At 38.0% G+C, this 22,939-nt stretch overlaps 1 protein-coding gene across 1 annotated transcript in view; it reads left to right on the top strand.

The window, feature by feature from the left end:
* PCNXL2 (pecanex-like 2 (Drosophila)) overlaps nt 1-22,939 on the top strand; it is a 155,917-nt gene that overhangs the window by 67,822 nt on the left and 65,156 nt on the right. Inside the window, exons 18-21 of the mRNA XM_010004553.1 lie at nt 6,373-6,465; nt 6,984-7,134; nt 11,254-11,395; nt 13,340-13,517. Of these exons, the coding sequence (XP_010002855.1) occupies nt 6,373-6,465; nt 6,984-7,134; nt 11,254-11,395; nt 13,340-13,517 (564 nt within the window). The remainder of the gene's footprint in view (nt 1-6,372; nt 6,466-6,983; nt 7,135-11,253; nt 11,396-13,339; nt 13,518-22,939) is intronic.

Here is a 22,939-nt window from a genome sequence, read left to right as displayed (position 1 = left end):
TTGCCTTTTTCTGTGCAAGGAAGTACTTTTGACTGTATGCCCTCCACCCCAGCCGAGTCAGGTGGAGCACACACCAGACTTGACAACTAGAGATGGAAAAAGCAGGTGAAACTTGATTAGTACAAGAGGGGGAGGTATATGCGTGGTGCCAAGCGTTGCCATCTCATTGCTTCCTCTGCTTGGCAGGCTGTTTATTTCCTCCTGTCTGGGACATAGCTCTAAGTTGGTATCAGCTTCATCAGCTTAAACATCCAAAGTGACCCATCTTCCTTTTTGTGTCTTTTTTATATAAAAATCTTGCTTACTGTTACCCAAGGGAGGTTAATCTTCTAAAGAGTTCATGTGGGAAGACTGTCAAGTTTCCAGAAGTATTAATGGGTGTTTGGCACTTCTTAGAGTCATGAACTGTCCTGCTTCCTGGCTGCCAGACAGCCTTTCCTCCTGACCAGATCCCTAGTGCCCGCATCTTTGCATTTACAATCTAGGCAATTATTCTTAAATTCCTGCATGCTTGCAGAAGCAAGGAGTGTTCAGAGAGTGCCTGGAAGACAGATTGCCTCTTTCTGACCCCTAGCCATAACCTGAGAGACCACAGTGCTGAGTGGCACAGGTTGCTAGTGTGGAAGCTGGCCTGGCCTGCAGATGTCCCTTCAAAGGGATACGTCTCCTGTGCATCTTGTATCATATTTTTGTGGCATTTTCTAAGTTGTTAAACAGCCTACACTCAGCACGTGAGTTGATCCCACACTACACGTTTTCTGCTTTACTTTTCTAAGCTTCTGCTTAGATTGTTATTTTCTACCATGTATAATGTTATTTCAAACTGCTTACTCTAATAAGACCTGCATAAGACCAAGAGATATGTCTGGGTTTTGTTGCTTGTATTAAGCTACGGTTTCTTGCAAACGAAACTGTTTGCAACAGGGTCACACTTCAGTATGAACATCCAGTAGTAAGAGAGTAAAAACCAAAGTATTTATGATTGAATTTTGCTATATTCTGTGGTACTTGAGGCGTGTAGGTTATTTGGGCCCCTCAGTTCAAGAAGGACAGAGACCTGCTTGAAAGAGTCCAGCACAGATCCACAAAGGTGATGAAGGGAGTGGAACATCTCCCTTACGAGGAAAGGCTGAGGGAGCTGGGTCTCTTTAGCTTGGAGAAGACTGAGGTGTGACCTCATCAATGTTTACAAATATATTAAGGGCCAAGTGTCAGGAGGACAGAGCCAGGCTTTTTTCAGTGATGTCTAGTGACAGAACAAGAGGCAATGGGTGCAAATTGGAACACAGGAGGTTCCACATAAACATCAGAAAAAAATTCTTTACTGTGAGAGTGACAGAGCACTGGAACAGGCTGCCCAGAGAGGCTGTGGAGTCTTCTTTGCTGGAGACATTGAAGACACTCCTGCACAAGTTCCTGTGTGATGTGCTCTACGTGACCCTGCTCTGTCAGGGGGGTTGGACTAGGTGATCTTTTGAGGTCCCTTCCAACCCCTAAGATTCTGTGAAGATTCTGTTACTGCCACAGTTCATTGCCAGTCCATTCTGGGCATGTATGGCAAATGTAATGCAAAGCTTCCAGTTTCCCCTGTATTTATATCCCACTTGAATCTTTTACTGATAGTACCCTTCTTAGGGACTGAAGCAGTTACTGCTACTGTCCACTTGACTGGTTTAATTTCACAGTGCAGAGGGAAACCTTGAGCAAGGCTTCAATACATTGAAAACAAAAAACAAAAGAATAAACAAATTGACATCCAGGATCCTGGCTGCAAAACAGACATGCTGCAGACTCTAAACCTATTTTTGTGTCAGTAACATGGACAGGGATACAATGTCTTATACTAAACATGGTTTTCTTGTGGTTAAACCGTACTTGGGCCCTCAGGTCCTTGGGGTGGAAGATGCAGAAGTGCAGGAGGGCTGTGGTGGGACTTCGCTTCTCTTCATCATGTCTTATTTCTGTAATGTTTTGCCAGTGTATTTTTGTGTTTTATTAAGTGGGATTCGCAGCACCTTTCGTTTTCCAGGATGTACCAGTTTTGGGAGATTGGCACTTTTCTTCTCTATAAATTTGATATTTCATGTTGCTTCTGCTCCTTTTAGACAGAGGCTGCTTTCCTTCAGTGTAGCTGGTGCTTACTCATTCTTTGCCTTCATTTTTTTTTGTCCCTCTGTCTGGGCTTCCTCAACCCTTATAAAAACTGTAAGCAAATGTGTTTGCTTACAATGTCAATTAGCAGTGCTAATACTTCCACATTGGGAGATGTCTTGAAGAAAGAGAGGGCAATTATTAATTCATGCAGACTCTTTGTCTAACCTCTGTGTTATCTGGTGCCTCTGTCTCAATTAAACACTAACCAATTTGCCAGGAGACTCCCATTGCTATCTCACAGTGCAGTGCTAATAGAGCAAGCAGGGAAGAGTTGAGGCAGGAGAAAACACGTGCCTCACCTTTGAGGTGCATAATCAAGCCACAGTATCTGCTGACTTGCTTCAGCAACAGCAGTTGTGCTTAGGGTGTAGTACTTGGTTGCCTCTTAAAAGCCAGTTTTAAAGAGCTTCTAGAACTTCTACAAGGGGATCTTCAAACAGTTCAGAAACTGAGTGAAACAGTATGTCAGTATTTGAAGGAGAGTTTGTTTTTTTCCCTCTTGGAGTGCTCCACTGCTAGGAGAGAATTCCTAACCCCCTGCCAGTAGCAAGAGATAGCAGGATGCAACACAACAGCCAGCCTTGCCCTGGTTTATATACAGACTTGTGGCCTACACAACATACCATTTAAATAAAACCTGTTGTAATCAGAAATCCTGAGGCATACAGAACCCAGTCACTTTCTCAAGGAGCTGAAAGCAAACAAGGTTAGTATTGAAAATTAATGTGTTGTGTTCTGTAGTGGCTTTGCATTGATGTTAGGAATAACAAATACAGCATCTTTAATGTTTAGTTACATGACCTTTACTATTTTCCTTTGCTTGAATAGCTGTGTTAGAATTGCCAGTTTTGGAGGCCTGAATTACAAAGCAGCTGTGATGGGTAATTGACCATTCAACTTTGAAAATGGAGCTCCCTACCATTATAATTAATTTCTATAGGCATCCACATGGCTGATTGCTAGATTAATCAGTGGCCTGAGGGTGCTAACGTGTTACATTCAACCTCAGCTTCCTCCCTGGTCTTTAATGCAAACATTAGATAGCTAGTAAAAGGATTAATACAAAGCTGCAAAAGCATAATTGGAAATAATAATTTTTTTAAAGCACGATTATGGTGTATTCTGCTTGTAAAATCTGAGGCATCAAATGTAGCAGTGTTGATTTGGAATTTCTTTTTCTCCTTGAGTGTAAAATGGAGAAAAAAACCCACCTGCATTCAGCCTAGACTATAAGGGTGATTATCTCTCACTACCGAGGTATTAGCTGTGATTAGAGCTTAACTTTTCCACATTGGACCAGTTGCAATAAAGGACTCAAGCATCACATCATAGAGCTATTTAACATGCAAATCATAAGTACCAGGCCTTGGGAACAGAATGTAAAATCCTGATTTAAATAGTTGGATCTAAATGCAGGACAGGGAACAACAGAATTGTATTCAAGGTAGGCACTTGCTTTGCAGGCACTGGCTGCCTTCAACAGGGAAAGTGGAAGCCACAGATCCACCCATAGGAGCCTGTAGGATAAAACCTTGGGCATCCATCTAAAAGGTATCCTGACTGCCCTTTAGCCAAAAAGAGAACTTCCCTGGGTGACCTTTTTCATGGGAGGCCCTAACCACCACTATACCATGAAGCTTGAATGTGTCTGCCACACCAAGAAAGAGATCTGTGGGGACTGTTTTCCAAGTCAGCAGCTGAGCAGTACATTTGTATTTTGAAGCAGCTCTGTGCAAGGGCAGAAGGGCAAGTCTAAGCATATATGATACTTTAAGCACTAGTTGTTGCTAGAGTTGGAACCCAATTGTCAAATTTGGGTTTAAATACCTGAATAATAATAATTGTTTTTAAAACATGGGTGTTTTCCATTATGGGATTGTTAATGTGTCAGAAGCTGTGAAAGCATCCTAAAAATAACACTTACAAACTCAAATATGGGCAGGGTGGGAAATACTTGTCCTGTGCAATATAGACTGTGTACAATGATCTCTTTTGAATGTAGTATTTTGAAAATACTTTTTGGTCACCTGGCACAGAATGGAAAGTTAGGATGCCACCTCTTTCCAAAATGTCTGTTATTGTCACCTCTGCTGATTTAAAAACTAAGTTCTTAATATTTGATGCAGCTCTTAAAGTGGCACCATCTTCAGTCACCTGATTGTGAGAGAAATTAGTCATTCTAATAGTGATCCTTTCTGGTTGTACAGCAGAGCTTGAAACTACAACTGGAGTGTGTTTGTTGTTCTTATAAGCTTGTTTTGGATGATTGAGTAGTTGGATTCAACTGTGCACAAATACTTGTGATACTTGATCAAGTCTTTTCTAAATATGTATTTGCAAAAGGGCTGCATTAGCACCATATAAATCTCACACTGCTTATCTTTCTTCGATGCTCAAACTTACATGCTAAATATGGCTGCCTTATGTAGATTTGATATGCAACATATTTTTAAAAAATTAGAAAGGTAAAAAGAAAGTATTTACATTACATGCATTGTTAATAATTCTCTTATCCATCTTGATCAGTGTTTTAACCACAACGTTTCAATATTGCTCCACATATTAAAATCACTTGAGTTGGAGATGGATACACAACTAGCTAGTGAGAGAAGGTCTGAACCCAATGAAGAAGACCTGTAGGGACTGGCAGAGATCAAAGATTTGTTCTTGTGAGGTCCCTCATGTGGTTCTCCTGTTGCATATGATGGCCAAGGAGCAAGGTCAGCGGGGCTATGTTTTAAATAGATGGTTGGGAAGAGTTAGGACGACCTCATTCCTGCACCTTCCACACAGAGCACAGGGCTGTCTGGAGGGTGCACAGCTCTCAGAGTGGGGTGAGCAATGTTCTTTCAGAGATAGTGCTCCTGAGCAGCCTGGGAAAGGGAAGAACAGTGGTGATGGCTTGAGAATTCAGCTAAGTGTGATTGCAGTTTCCTGAGACAAAACAAGAGTACTTCTTGACCCTGAAGACTATTTTTTTGTCCTACTGAATTTCAAAGGCCTACTGCAGTAAGTGGAAGTGCTGATGCTTGTGACCTTTTACTAAAAAGCATCTTTCCTAACAGGGAGCGATAAGCAGCCTAAATATAGTGGTTACTACCAGATTCTCCTGTAATTTGCAAGCCTTCTGTTACTCGCTTGTTCTGCTTGTTTTCTTTTTATCTCCCTTATTCTTAGGTTCATCATTATTCTAGTTTTATTTATTTTTCTATAAGATGGTACATGAAGACTTCCCAGACTTCAGCACCAGGATGAGCTTCTAATTCTAACAAAAGTGTTGTATTTTGTATGTTCTTTCTAGGCTTTTTTGAATTAAAATGAAAGTCAATTTCTAAACCAAGAGCTACAAATAGTTACTCATTTATAACTTGGTAGTAGTATTGAATGATGAACTTAAGTATGCCTCTCATAAATCTAAGACAAGGTTTTCATTTACTCACAAACACATTTGGGTGACCTCTGAAGTACAATTTAGAAGACTGCACAGCATGTAAGCCATCTTGTTTATTTGTTTACTGGGAATGACATTTTAATCACAGGAAGAACAGGCTGGTAAGAGTGATATTTTCCAATCTTTAGAAACAAAATTGCTCCTACCCTAGTTATAGATCTTTATGTAAAGGCACTTTCATCATCATTCAGTGACACTAGAAAAAGGCCTTGTCTGAAATCCATAAAATCTTGCTAAAATTTGGCTTCTGATACAGAATATTAGAGAATGGGACATGTCACTTTAGAACATAATAAATGTATTAACTTCGTGTCTCTGAAGAAAAGAGATGAGCATGAAAAGCATGAGTCATTTCAGTAATGGGAAAGAAAGTGAATCTGAAGAAATCTTCATGCTTGCAAATACGAAATGGAACCAAGGGTTTGATTCCCAAAAATAAAAAAGTCATAATATAAGAGAGTTATATTCCTTAAACAGAATCAAACTTGGTATGAAAATGTATTGCTTTCATTTCTCCAATCTTAAAACTACATTATTCAAAACAGTAATTTAAAATTAGGCATTATGAATTTAAATATGATTGCTTTGACAAACCTAGGGTGTGAAGAAATGATTTCCCAAAGCAGAGTGGAAAAAATACTTTTGTATCAGGGAGTGCTGATTAGCCTTATCGCAATGCAGACGGTGAGTAATTGAGAACAGGGTAATTTAATTTGGTTAAAACAGTATTGAATAGCTAATTTTGTTTAAAATAATTATTTTCACAGAAAGAAATCTTGAAATCAGATCTCATTGTCTGCACAGCGGCTGCAGTTCTGTCGTTTGCTGTCAGTGCCAGTACCGTGTTTCTATCATTACGGGTGGGTATCTGTCCTTTTCTTTTTTCTTTTTCTTTTTTCCCCCTCGGCTGTTATCTCTTTTATGCACCACAGGGTGCTTTCACTGGGAAGAATAGAAATGGTGGGAAGAGAAGTTAGTGAAAATGTATTTACTGGTTATAACATTTTTTTAATGTGGAAGGCAGTTAGTTAATGGATATTTGTATTAATTTCATGGTACTTATTTGACCCCTTTTTCCTTTAAAGAGCTGTGGATATGCACAAGTTTTATATGGAAACCAGGGGACAGAATGAATAACCCTGATCAATTGCCTTTTTCCTCCAATTAGGGAGGAAAAAAATTGGTTAATTTTATTTGCAAAATTCATTTTTGAAAATCCATAATCACCTGTGGAGTTGGGCAGCTTCAACATAGGAGCAACAATTTATTGCACAAGAATACAATTCTAGGAACTTTTACAAAATGTTAAAAGTAAGTTATATAAACAAATGTTGTTTTCAAATTATAACCATGTTTTGTCTTTTCTCTCTCAACCCAGCCATTTCTCAGCATTGTCCTGTTTGCTTTAGCCTGGACTGTGGGATTTGTAACACATTACATACTTCCTCAGCTTCGCAAGCATCATCCCTGGCTGTGGATCTCCCACCCTATACTTAAAAGCAAAGAGCACCAGCAACGGGAAGTGAGAGGTTTGTAATAAAATATTTTCTAAATATTTAAAGCAATTACTTCCAGCTTGTGTTTAAAACAAAACAAAACACCAAAACAAAACACAGAAAAACCAAACCCACAAGGCACAGAGCAGGGATACTAAATTATGCTTTACATTTCCCTCTTTTGAATGGCAGATCTAGCCCATAATTTCCATTTCCCCCCACCCCGTCAGCAGCAAGTCTATGAACCTGTAGAGGTTGTCTCCTGAAATCACTTCATGGAAGAGCTAAGGCTAGGCAAGCACCTCTGGAGATTGTGCAGTCCAACACTCCTGCTCAGAGCAGGGTCAGCTAGAACAGGTTGCTCATGGCTGTGTCCAGTTTTGACTGTCTTCAAGCATGGAGACTCCACAACCTTTATGGACAACCTGTTCTGGCATTTGAAAATCCTTACAGTAAGAAAAGTTATTTTGGTGTTTGTTTTGGTTTGTTTTTTTCTTATGTTGAAATGGAATTTCAGTTTGTGTTCATTTCCTTTTGTCCTGTCACTGGGCACTACTGAGAACTGTCTGGATCCATCAAATTTACCATGCACATCAGGTATTTATACCCCAAAAGTGCCCCCAGTCAGGCATTAATAAGGTGTCTCCTGAGCCTTTTCTACTCCAGACTGATCAATCCCAGCTCTCTCAGCCTCTCCTTCTATGTCAAATGCTCCTGTCCCTTAGTCACCTTACTGACCCTAAGCGGCCTTTCATGAGCCATCATCTGATCTGCCTTTTGCTTTTATGTTACTTGCTGTATTGCTTGATATGTCACAGTTCATGCTTTATACATTGGCATTTTATATAATTCAAAAACCTAAATGATTGATGAAGCTAAGGCAGACTCTTTTCAACTTTCTGACATATAGCTATGTATTATTTGAACAGCATGGGTAGTGCAATGTAAAATTCTAATTTCCATCTTAACATTTTTAGAGAAACATTAAAATTGAAAGGAGCTGTGAAGTTTTCTTGAATCTTGGTTCTTGCTAATGTCTGCTGGCTTCAGCGGGTCCTGTGCCCTGATAAATGCGAGTACCAGTAAATATTTTACTATGTCAAGATCTGGTTTCTGATATAGTTATTTCTGCAAGCAGCCAGTGTACTTTAAGGAGCACTGCTTTTTCTTTTTTTCCCCCTCAGCTCTCCTCTTGCTTTTGCTACCAGCCAGAAGCTTGCTCGTCATTTCTTGATGGATCCTGTGCCTTAATCATTCTCAATATATGTTCCTGAGGTGTTTGAAGACAGGGTTGTCAGAACACAGTCTGCCAAGGGACATTAGTCTGTTCTTCAACTAGACAACAAACGAGTTCAGATCATGCTCTGCAAAACTGTGCGTTAAGGATTTAAATCTTTAGTAAAAAAAATAAATAAAGAAAAATTATGTATTTCAAAATGATTACTTTCCAAACAAGGTTTGGGTATGAAAAAAGTACTCGAGACCTGATTGAAGGTTGCCTTATAACTTTAACTGCAATACACTAAGAAAAGTATAGTAGAAATATAAATCTTACTAAGGATCATGCCCAACTGGGGAAATGGTTCAGGGCTTCCACTTCCACAAAGTCACTAGTTCTGATGAATACTCAAGGTTTTGTTTGCTACATCACTCTGTCATAAAAGAGTACTGTAGAATTTATTTTCCTTGTCCTGATTAAGTCTGTCTTCATTTGTCAGAAAACATAGTTTTTGTAACTGCAATGATTCAGCTTTTGAAAAGGTCGAGGGCAGAGATCTGCCAGACTGACCTCTACAGTTGGGTTGCCTTCTGCTTTGAGCTGGATTTCCCATGCTACCTATTGCAGGCAACAGGCTTTTTTCCTCCTTTTGCAGTCCTCAGTTTATACGTGGTGCATTTCCACACTTTGGGGCTTAAGTATTATTGCAATGTATCTGATGTTGTTTGTTAGGGAAAAAAAAAAAAGAGTAAAATTTATATATATATATTTCAGTCCCTTAGGCTGCTGCAGATGTTTTTTATCATGTTCTGAGATGAGACAGACTGAGGAAAAGGTGGTGTAATCTCTTTGATAGATATGCCTGACAGACTGTCTTCTTTCTTTTACCCTGTAAGAAAAATGTAGGAGCTGAACTTAAAGTTTCCTTGTTTGTACAGAAAGAAAAGCTTGGAAAGGACAGTATCCTGTAGTTGTCAAGCACAGATAATGAAAGGACAAGTACAGAAAACAAGATGTCTGTGAGGAGCTTTTACTGCATAGAATTTAATTTTCAGCTTCCTAATTTTTGACAAGTGTAGTGCTGTGGGGAGGTGAATAATTGCTTGCAATTAGACAAGCAGCTGGTAATGAAAATTCCACAAGTTAATTCCTGGTTTTGTTTTATAGACTCTGGATGGGCTGTTCAAACTTTCAGGCCTTCCACAAGATCACAGTTATCAGAGAAGTTCTCATGATGCCAATATGATAACACATTTATTATTTGTCATTGTTTTACCTGACTGCAGGAAGAAAGGCTGAGGTGAAGATGTATGAGCTTATAGTATAATAGATACATAGAAATTAGTGCAGGACTGAGTAAGAAAGATGTCCTGAAACACCAGAGACACTATGATGCTGTCAGTTCATGACACTGCTCTTTCTTTCTCTACACTGTTTTTATACCCCACAGATTCATGTAAGCCATTTTCAAATCATCCACATCTCTCCTTGGGACCTCCCTGAATGTGAGCTCTTTTCTTCTGTCTACATTGTCTGCACACGTCTCTTTCAGCTCCTGCAGCTGCCTTGTCTTTGGTCTACTTGATCTGCACATCTCTCTATTCAAACTTGAGTTCTTACACAGATACTTGCTTTGGGCAGCTGGATGGAGTTCTTGTGTGAAGCTCTGAGACCAATTTGTAGTTCAGGAGGAGGAGAGAGGCAAAGGGAATAACAGCTGGGTTCCAGAATGGAGATTTCATTGCTTTATGAAATTCTAGTAGGTAGCCTTTAGGTAATAAGAGGAGAAAATAATTTTATGTTATAAAAATAACCAGAAGTTGATCATATTTTCTGAAGGCAGATTTTGGCAAGAGCATTGGCCTAAGCTTAAGATACTGACAAAGCATGACTTAAATCTAATTTGGAAGGATTACTTTTAGATCTTTCTCTTTGAGCCTACACAATATACAACTGTGCCTGTAGAACATGCAAATCTGTTGATTCAGCATGTCTTCTTTGCCTGTCATTGAAAAGGTGTGTGTGGGAAGGTGGGAGGTGCATAAATAACTATTTTCATTTCTGCAGGGAAGAGTATTGGAGATTCAGTAGCTGGCATAGTTATTTCTGAGTCAATATTGAGTTCTGCCTTTTTGCCTTCACTGTTTCTTCAAGAACCTTTACTAGCTGAGCTCAGCTGAGAATAATGATGTTATTTTTGTCAGTACACAAGTGTTTATGCAGTCAGCTCACCTAAGTTCTCCTAACAGTTAAATTGCCCAAAGGATTCATCTCTTGTTTAATACTTACATTAAGCACTGTGATGTTGTTAGAAAAGTCTACTGAAAAAAAAAAATAAATATATACTTAACTGATGAGTTATGTGATCCTGGAAGATTAATTTCTACAATGGCTGTGTAAGTGTTTTAAGAAACATCTTTGACACTTTCTAGCTCCTGTTAATTCTTCTGTCTTTAGATCTCAAAGGATATTTCATTTATCAGTTAGGTCGATGATACTTTACAGTCTAAGGAACAGTGTTTTGCCACTATAAGATGGGGAACGAGTGGCAGAGATTTCAAATAAGGTTCTCTAGGTCATCCACCAGATCAGTGCTAGAGCTGGAGAGGGCATCTCCGGTGTCATTGTATCACTAAAAGTGCTGTTTAGTATGGTGACTGGTAATTGGATTGTGTAGAAATTACTGTCTAGCATGTACCATAGTTTCTGAATGTTTCTCATGATTGCAGCTATAAGGAGCAAAACAGGTACTCTCTAAATTCAAAGAGCAAAATTATTTATCCACTGAAAAATAATTATTAATTCTATCATTTAATAAATTCATTGCTTTCTTATATTTATTAATGTGAGCCAACTCATTTCTTCTACAGCATTGCAGTGCAAAAACAATGATAATTTGATGAAATGATCTGTTATCTGAATTTCTATTTCAGATGCTGCTCATTTGATGTGGTTTGAAAGGCTCTATGTGTGGCTTCAGTGCTTTGAGAAATACATTTTGTATCCAGCTATAATATTGAATGCCCTCACCATTGATGCTTTCTCAATTAGTAAATACAAGAAGCTTGGTACACAGTAAGTTGATTATAACTCAAAGCATGTGATTAGTAGAATATTGGGGTTTAGACTGAAGACTGAGAAATGATTATTTTTTTTTAGGTCTGTTTGTCACAGTTTGCTCTCATGCATTATTAGTTCAGTGTACAATAATCCATTTGCTTTGCTGAAACAAAAAGCAAAACTACCTTGGCATATGCCAAGACACAACTCCAGTGAGAGAGAGAGAAAAATTAAAAGATTAAGGAGCTATATATAGATATATATGGAATGTCTAAATGTCAGTTAAAAGCAAGACACACTATAGCAGGCTGCAGGTGTTTGACGGGTATGAACACAGCAGGGTAACTAGAATTAATCAGATGAAAATGAGAAATCTAGGCTGGATATCAGGAAACATTTCCGAACTGAGGATTTTTAAGACTCTGACGTAGTCTCCCAAAGGATTGATTGGAAGCTTCACCACAGAAGTCTTTTAAGGCAAGACTGAATAAAACATCAAATGGTGTAAATGGTGGGTAGTCCTTTGAGAAAGGTAGGTACATAAGTTTTTCCAAAGCCTGATCTCTCTGATATTAAGCAGAACTGTTGATGCTGATCCATGTTCTCACAGTATCATTCTTGCAGAGAGCCTTTTATGGTAAATATTTTGGTCAGGGACTTGCCTACTGAAGATATTCAGCTGACTTAGTGACTGCAGTATCCCCAGTGAGCACAGTTTCTGCAGTCTCTGTATCAGAATGACAGTGATGATCAGATGATAAAAACAAACAGCCCAGGTTCAGGAAGGAAGGTTCCAGTAGCAGGAAAAACTGCTAGAGGAGGGGAAATTCCTCAATATTAATAACAATTCAGATTCTTAAGTTTAAATATTAGTTAAAAGAACTTCGATGTAAAAGTTGCAAGTTAGTTATTTTCTCTTGAAGAGCAACACAGCTTTAGGGACTACAGAACTGCAAGGAAAAGGTGATTCTTGATGTTAGGGGCTGCAACTGGGATTAGGGCATTAGTCAAATTTTCTGCATATTCTTCCCAGACAACTACTTTCCAGAGAGACTCTCACAATTTAATGCCAACATGTTGCCTCCATCTTTCCTTCTTCTATAATTGTATTTACTTAACACAGAAAACTGTCTTTTTCTGAAGAGTTAAAAGAAGAACATTATCTTCTTGGAGATATAGCAGCAAGCACTTTCATTTTTGAAGAATGAACTTCTTGTTTTTCTGTGTGGTCACTTAGTATTTAGAGTTCTCAGCTTAATTTAGAGTTCTCAGCTTAATTTCACTTTGTGACATATAATAAGGGACAGCAAAATGCTGACTGCATGCATTTTACAACACATAGGTGCAACACAATTTCTTTTCATCAGATGAGGTTATTACTGTATACTGTAGACAACCTTCTAAACAATAACAGTGGTGAGAATTTCAAGCACTTAATGTCTGAGTGTTTCTACCCAGAATTTTCGCATTGTGTGTAATGAAATTAGAAGAATATATTATATTATAAAATAATATAATCTCTGTCATCAAGTGAAATTTCTAGTAATAAAAAAAAAACTGGAGTGGGTTCAAGATGTATTTTTTCAACTTACAGTTATATATTCATGAAAGTGCCAAAAAATTTCCAAAACTGAGTTTTTATTTTAAGAGCTATACAAAAATATTATTTCTATATTCTTGATTCATAGTAGTCCATGTGACTGTTTTTAGTACAGAGTTCTTTCTTTATTACAAATTGGAAGTGTGATAATGTTAAGGGAAAAATATGAAGTTGCACATGGGTAAAACAAATACAATTATTGAAAGAATACAGGATTAACATCAGAAATCAATAAAGCATAGATTTAGGTATACATAGCAATCTAAAATACATGTGGTACAGCTATTTGTATTTAAGAGCTTTATTTAATGCTTTGTGGCTTTAACTTGATTAGGTCTTTCTTTCTGCCTTTCTTACAGCTGTGATATTATCCTGATAACAGTTGCTGGGATGAAACTCCTCCGCTCCTCATTCTGTAATCCTATTAATCAATTTGTTACTTTGAGCTTTACTGTAATTTTCTTCCGATTTGACTACAGAGACATTTCAGAAAATTTCTTGCTGGATTTCTTCATGATGTCCATCGTGTTTCATAAGGCAAGTTTTATAGCTCCTGTCACTTATTTAGAAAATATATTTCACAGTGTTATTTATCTTCTCAATGTCACTGTGCTGATCAATATGTGGTAGTATTTTTTTGAAGTAGTGAATGCATATATAGACACAGATTATTGGTGCTATAGAGGAAGAAGTCTGTAAGCTGAAAACAAGGTTCTGCTTAAATGTCTTCTCTGGTTTTGTGTGATGTTTTGCATTTCCTTCTTGTTCACATGTTGCTACAGAAACTTCAGAATTGTTTTCAAGAGGAGAGTCCTCAGTGAGTTGGAAAGAGCCTCTTGGGTCATTAGTGCAGGACTGCCCTCCAGATCAATCGCCTGGTGTTTTTATCTAGGTTTCCTTTGAATGCCTCTAGTGTTTGACTCAACAACTTCCTCTGGGAAATTATTCCATTATCTAATCATCCTTGTGATAATAAATGTTTTCCTAATGTCAGGCTTAACATTTTTCTTTTCCTATTTTCAGTCTCTTATCCTTGTGATGCTGCCCTTAACCTTAACCTCAGAGCTCCTTCCTCTCTTCTACATTGTTAACTCTTGGAGTGTGCTCTAGTTGAATTTACTTTAAAAAAGCAACCCTTTCTCTATCAGTCAGATCCTGGATTGATTTGCTATCTAAGCTGTTTCACAGAAAGAAACAGGTTTAACTGATACCGTGTTAAAACATGAGAAAGTATTGAAGACTTGTCTAAAGCTTTTACCAGTATATTTTTTTATTTTGTTTTATTTTTAAACTTGTTGGTTCCTTATCACCAAAACATATGATACAGTTTGTCCAGGGGTAAATCTGGTGAGGTGTTTGTTTATGTTGTTGGGGGTTTTTTTGCCAGGCTTGTTTCTTTTTCTAAAACATATATATGACCCAGCTAGCATCACTTAGTTTCTGAGAGGAGAAAGACATGGCAGTTTCAGGCTTTCTAAGGAGAGGCCCAGTTCACTGGTGTTACATTGGGAGATCCCAGTCATTCAGGCAAAGAGTGAAGTAGAAGTGAAATGCTTTTCCTTGTTTATTTCTGTGCTGCTGTAAGGGAGGAGGGGAAGGTGGAATTGCAACAAGTCAATGAGGGACCTTGAGCTATTTCTTTTCTCAGAACTCTTGGACCACACTCCAGCAGTGCTTCACCTGCTTCAAGCCTTCAACCATCAGACTTGTTCTGCTTTCTCTCTGCTGGGGTGAGGAGGCAAGGGTTGGGGATGGAGGGCAGGAGAGAAGGAGCAGAAGAGATAGAAAGCCCTGCTCTAAAAAGAACCCCACCACATGCTTTGTGATCCTAAAATAGGGTTAGAGTAATTTTTTAAGCTTTCTTACCTTGGAGTGAAAGATGAGCAGTGAGTGATGCAGAGATTGGTAGCATTGTGGCAGTTTCAGTATTTGTTGCATTAGTGTGTTTCCTAGAGCAAGGGGTGTTTTTCTACCTCCAGAGAAGATTGTCAGTGATGTGCAGCAGTAGACATCCAATGTTTGAATAATCACTTATTTAGTCCTAAAACTCATTCTCAAAAAAAACCTCTTTACAGGATCAGAGCATTAGCACCCCAGAACTAAAAGTCTGACTATTTATTCATTTTGAAAATGTTGACCTTGTGAGAATATTACAGAGTACTAGTGTGGATTATTGCATATTTTTGGAAGAATGAGATATAAAGGTTTTTCTGTGTTTTTTGGGGGGCATTCTTTGGGTAGTTTTAAGCCAACGTTTACACTTGAAACACCAGTGGTTGCCATATGAAAGAGATAATACCAAATTAACCAGAGATGTTTGCTAGAATAACTACTACTGTACTAGGCTGGAAGCTTATACTACAGATGTGTTTTGAAAGTGTTGGTTTAGCATTGATCTGTCATCTTCTTCATATCGGACAATATCTGAAAGTTTGCAGGTCATTAGTTCAAGTGGAGTTGTCCTTGTTCCATTTAAGAAAACTGAAATTAAATTCTTGAATTACTTATATTACACAAAAACATGCTTAGTTATACAATGCTTAGTAAAGCCACAATGCTTAGTAAAGCCAATCTGAAAAATAGCATTGCAGATGATAGAAATTAGAAGTGCTATTAGTTTCAGATCGTAAAGGGCATGTTTTCTCTACTGTAATTAAAGTCTGAGCTTTTATTAGCTCAATATTGTGGAACTTCAGTGAAGGATATGGTCACTTGAGGATGAAGATAATGTGTGTTTATTCCATACTATAGGCCCTAAGCAAGATGCATCTACCTCTCTTTCCAAAAGCTTTATGAGGCTTTACAGATTCTGTCCCTCTGTAGTTCAGCTATTTTTATGTTTGCAACTGTTTTTTAAAAAGAAGAAAAACACTGAATTAGTTTCTATTGCCATCACCTTTGGCTATTCAGAACTTACTACACAGGCATGGCAAATTTCTGCTTACTCATTGAAAGTGTCATCTTACCGCCATCTGAATTGGGGAACACTGGAAGTGCTCTGCCTTAGTCATAGTGATGGTAATTTTTAAGTAGGATTACTCCACAAAATAAATATTTGTATGCTCTCAAAGGTGGTAGTAAGCATTTATTTTCTTCTGCCAGGCACTAGGGAAGAAGGCATTTAAATTCAACAGACATTTACAACTGCACTAGTGACTCTTGAAGAAGATTCTGTTGAATAAAACTTTGTTAATAATGTTGGGTAGAATATCTGTGAATATCTCACTGTTTGTGCATCCCTCATTTTCCCCATTTTGCTGTTGATTTAATGTAATTTAGTCAAATCAGAAGCTCCAAATGAGAATATTGCTTCCTGAGCAAGTTGAGGCATGGAAATCCAAATTACTGCTCACAGATTTTTATCTCTGTTTGCAAATAGCCATGCCACCCAAACTGGGGTAACACAGGGAACAAGAGAGTCTAATCAGTTCTGTTCCTGAGGATATTTTTTTAATCAGCCTGGATTTTTTTTTCTTTTTAACGTCATAGGACTTTTTAATGTGACATGGTTCCTTCACTTTTTTAAAAATCCTGAGCAGTTTACATTTAGACAAGTTGCAGAATGTGATAACTTTATGCTAAAAGTTGATTATGCCTCTACAGAGTGTGCTGTTTTGACTTTCACATTGCCTTGGGAAGGCAGCAAGAGAAACATTTAGAAAATACTTTCTTATTTTTAAGAATGATTGCTGCTTTCAATTGAAGTGGAACAGAATTTCTCCATCTTTCTTATGCTAAGACTTCCCATGTAGCCATCCCAGATGGTCTCCTTGGTTTTGGCCTGTGATTCTTCTTTTCAAAACTCCCATTGTCTGTATTTTTAAACCAGAGCTGAATTGCCTGTGAATATTATGTGATTGCTCATTCAAAAGTTGTGGGTGTAATGCTTTACAGGAAATCAAACTGGGGAGAAACCTGATGAAATTCAACAAGGGGAAGTGTAGAGTTTTGCATTTGGGGAAGAACAACACGATGTCCCAGTATAGGTTGGGGGCTGACCTGCTGGAGAGTAGTGTAGGTGAAAGAGACCTGGGGGTCTTGGTAGACAGGAGGATGACCATGAGCCAGCAATGTGCCCTTGTGGCCAAGAAGGCCAATGGCATCCTGGGGTGCATTAGAAAGGGTGTGGTTAGTAGGTCAAGAGAGGTTCTCTTTCCCCTCTATTCTGCATTGGTGAGGCTGCATCTGGAGTATTGTGTCCAGTTCTGGGCCCCTCAGTTCAAGAAGGACAGGGAACTGCTTGAAAGAGTCCAGCGCAGAGCTACAAAGATGATTAAGGGAGTGGAACATCTCCCTTATGAGGAAAGGCTGAGGGAGCTGGGTCTCTTTAGCTTGGAGAAAAGGAGACTGAGGGATGACCTCATCAATGTTTACAAATATGTAAAGGGTGAGTGTCAGGGAGATGGAGTTAGGCTTTTCTCAGTGATGACCAGTGATAGGACAAGGGGTAATGGGTGTAAATTGGAGCATAGGAGGTTCAAGGTGAATATCTGAAAAAATGTTTTTACTGTAAGAGTGACAGAGCACTGGAACAGGCTGCCCAGGGAGGTTGTGGAGTCTCCTTCACTGGAGACATTCAAAACCCACCTGGATGCATTCCTATGTGATGTGCTCTGGGTGACCCTGCTCTGGCAGGGGGGTTGGACTAGATGATCTTTTGAGGTCCCTTCCAACCCCTAGGATTCTATGATTCTATGATTCTATGAAAATCAAGGTAGTCTTGGTCTCCATGATTCCATGTAAACTTTGAATGAGATAGTTGTTCTCTGGACTTTTTAGGAGATGGTGCCAGTGCAAAGGTTAATAAGATTGTTCATATTCATTGAAAATGGAAACTTTCAAATAGCTGAGAGTATGTTCTTCACAGGCAGAGCAAAGAATATATAACAGGACTTAGGAGATTTCCTAGATTTCTAACAGTACTAAAAAATGGAAGACTTTTTCTGTAATAGGATAAAAAATATGGGAATATCAACCATTTGGGAAGCATGGAAAGAGTACACTATTTGGGCAAGATGAAAAGATGGACCTTTCTTCCACCCTTCTGATATCTACTGACATAATACTTAACTAAGGAAAAAGTAACATACGCAACATGTAGGTGAGAGGGAGGGCATTTGTTTGGTTAAATATATGTCATAGTTCATCTAGTCCATCTTTCTTCAGTGCTATTTTAATTAAAAAATTTTAAAAAGGAAGGTTCCCAGTACTGCCCTTCTTGGCAGTTGTGTGAGCTGCTTTTATAGGATGTCTGAAGTGACAACTGTTCAAGTCAAAAATGAGTAGGTTTTGTTAAGTGTGAAGTAGAAACCAGTGCAAATATTGAAACAGTTGAAGATACCAGTTGGGAACTGGCTGAATGTTAAGAGCTACTCAGGGCAAGGCTCGTCCCCAGCTGTTTTTCTGGGTTCTCTTAAAGATGTGAATTCACATCCAGTCCATGCACGTCCTCTAAATCTTCCTGGTGGAGAGAGGTCATAACATCTTTCTGAACCACTTTTGAAACCTCAAGCAGTGCTGATGTTGAACTTTATCAGCAAAGACAGCAAAAAAACTTGGTAGTGTGAGTGTGAAGGCTTCTGGCTGTAGTATGGTCTTGGCTACTACAAAAAACTGGTCGGTTTTGGGTTTTTTGTCAGTCTGTTCACTACTGTGAGCAACCAACAGCACATTGGAGATGTCTGTGTGCCAAACCATGGTAAACGTGTTTTATACCAGCAGCTCTTTCAACTGAGAAGTGATACCTGGTTTGAATACACATTTTTGCCAAATCTGTGTAGCTTCTTCCTTCTTCCTAATGAGCCACCCCTAGCTTACACACTTATCTATTATGTAGATCCTGCTGAGAATGGTAAGACCCAATGCCATTAACCCTCTAATGTAGAGGACTCCAACTTCTTGTTGCTTTCAGTGTCTTGTATGTTACTGGTAGGCAGTTTAATGGCCTCTTAATTTGTGTGTGTGGATGAACTAATTAGCAATACTAAAATATGAAATAACCTTATATTTTCTTATAGTCAAGTCCCCTGAGAATTCTGAATTTGTCTTCATGCATAAGGCAAAATAATCAAAGAACCAGAGCTTGTTAAATTTGCCTTCATTAACACTGAATTCATTTGCCTAAGTACTCTTACCCCTGCTGAGCTCACTTAAGAATACAATTTCCCTGTCTGATATTTTTTTCTTTCCCAGAATACATTTTCCAGCTAATAAGGAGTCTGCATTTTTATTTTTTTACAAGAACTGTTCTCTTTCTGTATATTTCTTTCTGCCACAGTATCCAATGTCACACATTTATGAAAGATGATCTTTATGTCAAAGTAACTCCAGCTAAGACAGCCAGTTTGTAACAGCCTGACAAACCTGTGCTTATCAGGCTTAAATTTCAACATCCACAACACAATTCCTTGGACAGAAAATAAATGCATGTCATCTTACTTTCCTTCATTTTATGAGGAAGTGCTACCAAGTGCACTGACCTTCTTAGTGCTTTGTTGAAGTCAAGTAATTAACCTATTGGATCTTTTTATTGCCTTTGTAGCAGTAAAACTCTTGGTTGGTTGGCATGTGTCATTGATTGATTTAGGTGCTGCAAAAGCCTCACTTTTTTCCTGTCCCTTTCTGATTTTTTATCCTTCTCTAAATCAGATGTTTCACTTCAAAGCTTCTGGCACTAAGTTGTTAATTCATATTTTAATCCATTCCTTGCCATTTGTATATACTGAAATCCAATGTCTTAATCAGCTGCACCCTCTTGGCTCACAGCTGTTTCCTCAGCCTCTGATATCTGGAATATAAACCCTCTTAAGACACTTTCTGCTGAGTAAAATACCCAAGGCTACATCTGATATTTGGTGGGATAATCCCAGTGGTATTTGCATAGGCTTCTTAACTCTCCTGAGCACTGTACAGTTCATATTTCTTTTTAATGTTGGAGAAAAGGTTTAATGGATTTTTTCATTCAGCCTTCCATCACTGACCTTGTTGTCAGACTTCATTTGTGACACTATTCCCAAATTGTATTTTCTCTTTTTTTTTCTCTTTTTTCTCTTTTTTTTTTCCTTTGTTGTGTGTGTGTGTTTTTTCCTTTGGAATGGGGCAAATGCACTCAGGGGTACAGGGAAGTGGACATCACTCCCTTGGTTTGGTCTGACTCACTACACAGTGAGGAATATATTCTTCTACTTTCATACTGGCAGATATGTGTTCGATATCTGTTGATGCAGACACTGAAAGAGAAATCTTGTGTATCTGGTGCTTCAGTATGCAGCTCTGTGCATTTTTTATGTCTACTTGTAGTAATGGAGATTTCTGGGAAGATACAGTCTTGGTAGGAGCCATGGCTATGACAGCTTCACTGAAGAGAATGGATCAGTTCAGCTCTCAACTGATTTGTTTGTCTGGCCCGCTGTAAATTAAACTGATTAGTTCTGTTCTTGTCCTTTTTGCCCACCTGGGGAGATATGGGAGTCATTTTTTACAGCACCATAGGCTCCTTCCCTGTGCTCTTTCTGTCAGCTAACAGTGTTGGAAGAAGAAGCCTCTGCCATGGACAGATCCACGGCTGTTAGTTTTTCTCATCATCTTACTGTCATAATTCTAGTCATACTTACTTCTGTCTGATGGTTAACACTGACCTGCAAATGTAAAGCTTCTGAGGCTTGTTACTCAAATGGTTTAAAAGATGCCTGTTTTGTTCACTGTCATTGTTAAGTGCTGAACTCTGTGTTTCAGGAAAATATTCCTCCAAGCCTTGGACTGATTGTATCTTGAGCCTCTTATATATGTTGTGTTAGACAATGATCTTGAAAGGCTTCAAATATCTGTAAGCAGATGCAAATAAAAACAGGCTGGAAAGTGTTTATGGTAGATTCAAACATGGGGCTGTTCAAATACACCAACAGAATGTCACAATAACTTAAAACATAAACATGAAAAAACTTTAGTATTTCCAGTAAAACTTGTTTTGTAGGATTTCATATGAAAAGTTTGTTTAAAATGGCATTAAATAAAAACCAGAAAGTCAGTTATTTGCAAAGCAAAGCTGTGAACTAGAATAAAAATATTCCTTTCCCTCTTAATGTATCTCAATTTTTATTGACATAATTATTTTTTTTAAAAAAAATAATAGTATGTATTAGAATTTACTTCCAATATCTGGGCCTACCAATTGACCAGAATTAGCTTAACTGAATACCCTGCTAGCATCTGAGAGGTTGATTTCAAATCTGTCTCAAGTTCTTGGTATCTAAACAGAAATATAAAGCAATACCTGTACAAGTTGTGAAATAATTGCTTTCTACATTTAACTTTTTTAGTATCTTGGTTTTGTGTTGTACATGAAGCATGTAGTAGTAAGCATATGACAGTTATTTTTGTTTAAAACCAATTCATACATATCCTTTTTTATAAAATACAACAAAATTCAAGTTTAGCAAGAAAATGTTAATGTTTATGCATTATTTAGACCCAGTACTGCCAAGGAGTCTGCCCACACAGAGTCCCAACAGATGCTAAGCAGATAGAAAGACTGCCAAAAGCTGAAAGCATTGAGTAGTCTCCATCTCACATTCAGTGTCATTTAAATTCAGATATTAATCTCTGCATAGTTTATTGAAATCTATCCAACTGAGAAAAGGAAATCACATTTTAGTGATGTTTTTCTGACTCCCAAAATATTTTTTAATATATGTAAACTAATTTCCATTAACTTCTAGTTAGTAACACTACTTAAATTTAGTTCAGAGAAAATAACCAAATTTAAAAGGAATCCCAATAAAATAAATCTTTACCTTTGCTTTGTTTATACAGAATACCAGCTTATGTGCCAGAGATCTGCAGAGGCTTCAGAACTCATAGAAGTCTTAAGGATGAGTAAGATGATAAAATATGTGTACACATAAAATAAATATGAAAGCCACATGCACATCCTGCATTTTCACTTGACAGCAGCAGAGATGTGCTGGTTTTGAGTTGCTGGATATACTGATAATTTAAAGTCTTTATCAAAAACTTAAAAACTGTTTGCTCTGTAAAACTATCATAAGAGTAAAGGTATCCAGAAATATTAGAACTTTGCCCCATAAATAATATCTCATTTTTCTACTTAATGAACTGTAGAAAACGTTGAAGATCTAAGAAGGCTTCATGAAAATACTGTTTTGTAAATCACTCTAACCTGGGATGCAGAAGTCTTAATGAAAAATTAATCTTTTATACATGTTTAAGGCAACTGTTATAAAGTGAGGGTTAAAACTCAGCACAGATTTATTTTTTTATTTATTTTATTTTACACTCTCACTTTAGATAGGAAGGTTCCCCCTTTGTATCTTGCACTGTTAAAAAATATGCCTCTCACCCTCAGGAGCAAGTTACTGTCATTCAAACAAGGCTTTACTGAGGAAAAGTGCCTATTTCACAGCATCACAGAGATGCCGTGTCCCATCAGGTCACATGGAAATGTTTTTGTCTAGTTTGATTAAATGTACCCTTAATCAACACTTCACTATTTAGAGTTTCTTAATTTCTCCATGCTTTCCCATAGGTCTCAGGGGCCTGTAATTCCTGAAAGCTTGTCAGTAAAGACCAAGGCAAAGTAGGCATTGAGCTGAGCACCTCGGCCTTCTCCATGCATGTTGTCACCAGCTCCCCTGCCTAGTTCAGTACGATGTCCATGTTTTTTTCCCCAGTCTGTGTTTTGCTGCTGATACATCTGTAGAAAGCTTTTCTGTTGCCTTTCACTTTCCTCACTAGATTCAAATTCAGGTAGTCATTGGCTTTCCAACCCTTTCTAATTCTGCGTTGTTTCTGAGAATTTAAAAAAGATATTGAAGGTTTTCCTCTTAAGCTAGTGAGTTATGGTTATTGAAGACTGAAATACAGTTATCTGTAGTTGAAACAGAAGAATGACCATTTCTAAGGATCAGCTTCCTCTTATCTATGAAGGCAATTTTTAGCAG

This window comes from Chaetura pelagica, unplaced genomic scaffold, assembly GCF_000747805.2.
Source record: "Chaetura pelagica isolate M959 unplaced genomic scaffold, ChaPel_1.0 scaffold9, whole genome shotgun sequence".
In the NCBI taxonomy this organism is placed as follows: domain Eukaryota; kingdom Metazoa; phylum Chordata; class Aves; order Apodiformes; family Apodidae; genus Chaetura; species Chaetura pelagica.
This window is presented reverse-complemented; position numbering and strand designations above follow the sequence as displayed.